This window comes from Hydra vulgaris, chromosome 09 (assembly GCF_038396675.1).
Source record: "Hydra vulgaris chromosome 09, alternate assembly HydraT2T_AEP".
Classification (NCBI taxonomy): domain Eukaryota; kingdom Metazoa; phylum Cnidaria; class Hydrozoa; order Anthoathecata; family Hydridae; genus Hydra; species Hydra vulgaris.
In genome coordinates this window covers 8,110,829-8,117,931 of record NC_088928.1, presented here as the reverse complement: position 1 = coordinate 8,117,931, position 7,103 = coordinate 8,110,829, and the positions used below count along the sequence as shown (strand labels likewise).

The 7,103-nt window shown below is 27.6% G+C and overlaps 1 protein-coding gene across 1 annotated transcript; it reads right to left on the bottom strand.

Annotated features, from left to right (window-relative positions):
• Positions 1-3,837: 3,837 nt before the first annotated feature.
• Positions 3,838-6,580, bottom strand: LOC136085241 (probable glutathione S-transferase 7). Its single transcript, XM_065806529.1, has 4 exons — positions 6,425-6,580; positions 6,196-6,308; positions 4,030-4,129; positions 3,838-3,897 (listed from the first exon to the last, which is right to left on the bottom strand). The coding sequence occupies exons 1-4, from the start codon at positions 6,578-6,580 to the stop codon at positions 3,838-3,840; spliced, it is 429 nt and encodes a 142-aa protein (XP_065662601.1).
• Positions 6,581-7,103: the final 523 nt, after the last annotated feature.

Below are 7,103 nucleotides of genomic sequence, written 5' to 3'. Positions count from 1 at the left end.
CGTGGTTTGGAGGCTGTGGATAAAGGTATGTGTAAAAGGAAAGCAGATATAACATTTGGCTCTAAAAGATCAACTTTCATTGACAGAGGTAACGTCAAGCATACTAAAATAAATGGCAAACCAACTAAGTTGAGAAAATATATCAACGACATTTTAGAAAAAATTTAATTATTTATGAGGGATATTGGTTTTAGTTTGACTAGACTTGAAATACTGTGTGTTGTTAACAACTATTTGGTTAATTCAAATCAAATGTGTTTTAATGGCGGTGAAGTTACACTTGCCTGGTATTACTCATTTATTAGACGTTATTGTGAAGAGCTACCGCTCAGAACTTATGATATGCCGTCAAACCGTGCAATGTCGACTCAGCCAGGCACTATTGATCGATGGTATTTATTAAAATTATATGTTTGTTTTTTAAATTACAATTAATTTTATAATTAATTGTAATTTATCTTAAAAAAAAGAGGCGCAATTTTCAAAAGGTAAATCTTATTTTGATTGCAATGTTTACAAATTGTCCTTTTTTTACAAACTACTCAATTTATAGCATTTTAATATCCTACTTTATAATTTTTTAAATAAAAGTTTGCACAAGATATGTACAATATACATGGATTCGCAACTAAGCCGTTTCACATTTTTAATTGCGATGAATCTGGTCTTCAATGTGATCAAGGCAAATTGAAGGTTATGTGTCGGAAAGGTTCAAAAGGGCCTAAGAAACTTTGCAGTAGCAACAAAAAGGCTTCAGTCACAATACTCTTTTGTTGTGATGCTTCTGGGACATTCTTGCGTATTCATTTTTTATTCCAAGGCCAAAGGTATTTATAATGAATTTGGGTATGTATTTTAGGAAGCATTTAAAACAGATGTGCGAATAATCCGGAAAACTCTGTATTTTAAAAACTACTATTTAATTATTTGAATTTTTAGATTGATGTCCAATTGATGTTAGCGTATTTAGGACGATGAAAAGTAAATGGCGCGGAATCCTAAACGAACGCTTTCAAAGATCTCACAAAACCTTGCTATTCTGGGTTGCTCAAACAGCTTATTGACCAAAGCTTCTTTAGCAACAATGTGCGTTCTGGCTTCAAAGCAACAGGTATTTCTCCTTTGTGTCGGGAAAATATAACTAATGAAAAATTTGCTATTGGATCAATTTTTGCGCAAAGTACTCAAGCCTTACCAATATTGCCTATACCAGTCACCACAATTCAAGAAATTCTTTCAACTATACAAAAGCATAGAACTTCAAGCACACAAACTTCTTCGAGCTGATTAAAACAAATACCTCCTTTAACATGCTGCACAACTCCTTGTGAGCATTTAAAGACATCAATTTTAAATGCTTCACGTGTTGACCTGCCCAAAGCTTCCGTATCAAAGTCAAAGTTAAATGTTTCTAATAATAACATGCGCTTCATGAAAAGTTACATTATGAATTCTGAAGAAGCTTTGATAGAATTTACAAATAAGCAAATAATGGCACAAAATAAGAAGAACGAAATACAAGCTAGAAAAGTTTTGCATGAAATAACAAAACAGAAGGCAATTTTTCTCAAAAGACAAAACAGAATTCAATAAAGACTCAAAAAATTTTGACAAAGGAAGCTGATTTGTTTAACAAACCTACTATTAAAAAACCCGAAACGACAACTAGTGGAAGTAATGGAATTCCGATTATGCCAGAATCCGAAGCAACTTCCATATATCAACACTGTAAATCTGATGGTTCTTTGAATTCAAAAAAAGTGTCAAGCTTGTGACATTTTTTTTGGAGATGAAACTGCAGCTCAACAACAATTAAGGATGCGATGCAAATCCTGTGACATTTGGTTGTGCGGATCTTGCTGTTCTAATTTGGTGAACAATATGTGCAAGAATTGCCAATAAACTAGTATTTTTTTTTTAAATTCTTTTTAACTTATTTAAAAATATCTTTTTAATTTTATTAACCAGAAGCGTAGCAAACGTAGCACGTAGATGCCCCCAAGAAGTCCTTATGGACTTTTCTGTGATAAGACCATAAAAACTTCTTAAGGCACCTGAACAAAAAAAAAAGAAAGGAATATAGCCTAAAGAAGTAAAATAGTTGACTAATTGTAATAAAAATAAAAAATAATATAATTTATACTTAAAAAGGCCTCTTTTTATGTGCTTCATGTGGTTTTCTTTGGCAACCCAAAAGACTTTTTTTAGAGTCCGGGACGACGCCCTCTTTAGTTAATGGTATTACCTAATATTATATCATCATTAAACAATAAAACAACATTTAAAATTTATTTTTTATTATTTGTGACGTGATGAGTTATAAGGATTTATATAGCGACCGAACTTATGAGTCAAGTAAGAAGAATAATAATTAAAGAAGTTTAAGAATTTGCGGTTATATTTGAAGTTGTATTAACTTTTTTTTTTTAATATTAGTGTTTTTTTTTTCTTTTTTTAGCTTATTTATTTTTTTTTTTACATATCTATTGTATCATTTTATTAATTACATTATTATAACTTTTATAATAGTATATTTTATTATTAGGCGTTAGTCATATTTATATTATTTATATTTTTATTATACATTACTACTACTACTTTTGTTATTACCGTCTATTGTTGTTGTCACTATTGTTGTTGTTATTGCTATTTTTGTGATTATTATTGTTATTATTATCCGTTATTATTGTTACGTTGTTAATATTGTTATCGTAAACTTCACAATTGTTATATTATCGTATAGTTACTACTATTGTTATACTGTTTCTGTTGTAACAATCTTATTAATATCAATATCTTTATTTCTAAATAAATTTCTACTTATTATGTCTAAACTCTGCAAAATTTGTGATAAAAATATTCGTGCTAATCATTATTCACTTCAATGCAACCACTGCCTAAGTTCAATCCACAAGAAATGTAGTTCTTTAAATAATAATGACTTTAGTTTATTAAAAAACTCTTCAATGAATTATTGGCTCTGTATTACATGTTGCAACAGAATTTTTCCTTTTAGTTCTATATTGGATAATGAACTATGTCTTCAAACTTCAATTGACAATATATTACATCTCTATGATCTGCCAAATGACCTTTCCCTCTTTCCCTGCTACCAAGAATCTGATTTAATCAACTTAATAATTACTTTACTTATCAGCTAAATAACAACGACGATGATGATACGTACATAGTTGAGAATCCAATCAATTCTAAATACATTGATATTGAAAAATTTAACTATACAAACATTAATTCTAATTGCTTTTCTCTATTTCATTTAAATATTGCTTCATTAGTTAAACATTTTGACAAATTAACCTCACTTTTATCTCTAATAAATTATGAATTTAGTATATTGTATACAACCTCTATTACCATTTGAGTAGTTACATATTTTATGCAATCTCTGTTAACATTTGGGTAGTTACATATCTTATACAACCTCTATTACTATTTGAGTAGTTACATATTTTATACAATCGGAATTACAGAAACTAAACTGAAATCTGATTTACTGCCAACAGCTCATATTAATCTTAGTGGATATGTTTAAGAACATACTCCTACAAAAACTTCACTTGGAGGGGTTTTACTATATATCTCCAATAAACTAGTTTATAAATCTAGAAATGATTTTCTTATGTATAAACTCCAATTCTTAGAGCCTGTATTTGTTAATATCATTTTCCCTAAACTGCCTAATATCACAGTAGGTTGTGTTTATCTCCATCCTAAAATGGATATTAATGAACTTATTGTTTCACATCTAACTATTCTATTCGAAAAACTTGCTGTTGAAAAAATAAATCTTTATAATAAGTGATTTTAATATAGATCTTATAAAAGCAAACTCAGGCTTGACCATGGAGCCTTAAACCATACTTCAGCAATTTTAACCTTGATATAAAAAAAGCAGTATATTTAAGAAATTCCTTAAAACAAAAAACCTTCATGACAAATTAATTCTTGAAAAACTTACAAAACCTATAAAAGTTTACTTGAACACTTATTCGAAGAAGCATAAAAAACCACATTACTATCAATAGCAATAGTTTGAGAGCTACGTGGAAGGGTATTAGAACTCTTTTGAATATACGTTCGAATGATATCTCTTATCCACCGTGTATATCTTCAAACAACACTATTATAAATGATCTAGTTAAAATCTCGAAAATTTAAAACTCCTTTTTTATTTCAATCCCTAAAGAACTGCAAAAAAATATCCATTCATCTCATACTGACTTCATAAGTATTTAAGAACATCAAAACCTGATCGTCTTTTCGTTAAACTTACTGGGAAAATTGAAATAATATCAGTTATTCTTTCTCTAAATGATGGTCGTTCTTTTGCTTGTGGCGTCTTTATTGATCTCCGAAAAGCATTTGATACAGTTGACCATAAAATTTTAATTGAAAAATTGTATCACTATGGTATACGGGGTATCGCTAATGATTGGTTTTCATCCTATATTAACAATCGTACCCAGTTTGTCTCGATAAATGGGTTTCAATTCAAAAGTAAATTTCTTAAGTATGGTGTTCCACAGGGTTCTGTTCTAGGACCTTTACTGTTTTTAATATGTATTAACGATCTGCCTCACTCTATAAATAATTCGATTATTCATCATTTCGCTGACGACACTAATCTTCTTTGCATGAATAAATTACTCGTCCAGCTTGGTAAAAAAGTTAATTCAGATCTCCATCATTTGTATCATTGGTTAAATAGTAACTGTCTTTCCCTAAATATCAATAAAACTGAATTTATCATTTTTCACTCTCCAAAAAAAAAAGATTGATAGTAATAATGTGAAAATTAGAATTAATGGTAAAAGACTTTTTTCGTCTAAACATATAAAATACCTCGGGCTACTTCTTGATAAAAACCTATCATGGTACTATCAACTAATTCAATTAAAAAAAACTCTAATGTGCCAATAGTATGTTATTAATACGACAATATGTTCCCCAACATGTTCTAAAATCAATTTACTATTCCTTGTTCTCCTCACATCTAAGTTATTGTTGCACTGTTTGGGGTCAAAATAGTAGTTTTCTATTACATCGTATAAACTGTTTACAACGCACTTCCTTACGAATTATGACATTTTCTCCTTTACGATCTAATATGAAAATAGATTTTCTGAATTAAAAATTCCAAAATTTCAAGATCTTGTAAAGCTTTATAATTGTCTCTTTGTGTTTGATTTTCTTCAAAATAAACTTCCAAATTCATTCAATAACTTTTTTATTAAAACAAGTGACACACACAAATATTACACTCGAAATACCAAAAATTTTAACTCGCACACTTCCATTTTTTAACACTATCAAATATGGCAAGCTCTCTATAAAACAGTAATGTATTTCTCACTGGAACCAAATAATAAATTTATTAAAAAAAAGATTTTAACTAAATACCCTTTTATTACCAACATTTTTCTTATTAATCGAAACAAAATTATGAAATTAATATTTGAGTATATGTTTAATGAATATTAATTTTATATTTTATTATTATTGCTTTTGTTATATTACTGAACTATAAAACTATTATTACTTTTATTCTATACTGTCTTTTTTAAATCCACTTGTATTACTATTATCATTAATTTATCTTAGTTTTATAAATCTTATTAATATTATTTAAAACGATAGTAATAGTGATTCAATTGTAGTAATAGTTGTATGGTTATTGTCCTAATTTTTGCAATTGTTACGTTATTTTAATAATTTCTGTCATATTTATAAATTTTACTATAATTATTTTTACCATAGGTTTATCATAAGTTATGATTTTTAATAAAATTATCATGATATAGTTACTATTTGTAATGCTTTTTTATACATACTATTATTAATGTTATTAATATTATTATTAATAATATACTATTGTAACTATATTGTAAATTTTGAGGAAAATGAATATCTTGTTGTTATAGTTATTGCTGTTATATATATATATATATGTTTATGTATATATATATATATATATATATATATATATATATATATATATATATATGTATATATATATATATATATATATATATATATATATATATATATATATATTAAGTTATAAACTTTACTGAATCCCATACACAATAACCATGACCATCATTGTTACGTATCAATGAACTCAAATTAACAAAAACAAACAACAAAAATATATATACATATTAAGCTATAAACCTTACCAAATCACCTACAAGACAACTATGACCATCATTGTAACGTTTCAGTAAACTCACAATAAAAGACAACTTTAATTTAGTTGCCTCCTTTGTAAGTACCTCTGCTTTTTTCTTCAAAATCCAACAAAGAAAAAGTTTAATAAGTTAAGTATTAGTTCAAGTATCCAATAAAAATTCATAAAAAAAAAAACCTTTTGTTCATCGTCTAATGTTTTGTTTCTTCAAACATCAGTGTAATCGTTCCAAAAATCTTTTACAGTCTCACATACTTGATTTATGATCAATCTTTCAACAGCTCCGTTAAAACCGAATGATTCTGCTAAGTATGAATTTATAGCTGCAGACTGACAAACAACATGTCCATCAATTTCTAATGTTGGCATTTGTCCCAAAGGGAATCAGAGCCTAAATTTTGAAGAGAGTACAAAAAAGTTATAAAGAAGAAAATAATAACAATTGCACTCGCACAAACAGACACACACACACACAAGTTGTAATTAATCTTACGATCGCTTCTCTGCGAGGCTCAATCTTAAAAATTGATTTGATTACCTGCAGACTCCACACCTTTGCAATGAAACAAAAGTCTCGCTACCTCACCCTTTCCTTGGATGTTAAAATAATTCAATACATATTTAGGCGACATTTTATACAATATGTGAGGATTTTTTCTAAAAATGAACCACATATTATTTATATATAGGTTTTTACAAAAAAAAATGAAGTTTAAATTTTTGATAAAATTTATAATTTTAACTTAGGGGAAAGGGGGCTGAGTAGTACCCCCTAAAGAAAAAAATTAATAAAAATAAAACTAAATGTAGGAAAAAGTTTATTTTTAGATAGAAACAAGCATTGATGAAACTAAAACAAACAATCATGATTTCAAGATGTAAATATTAAAAT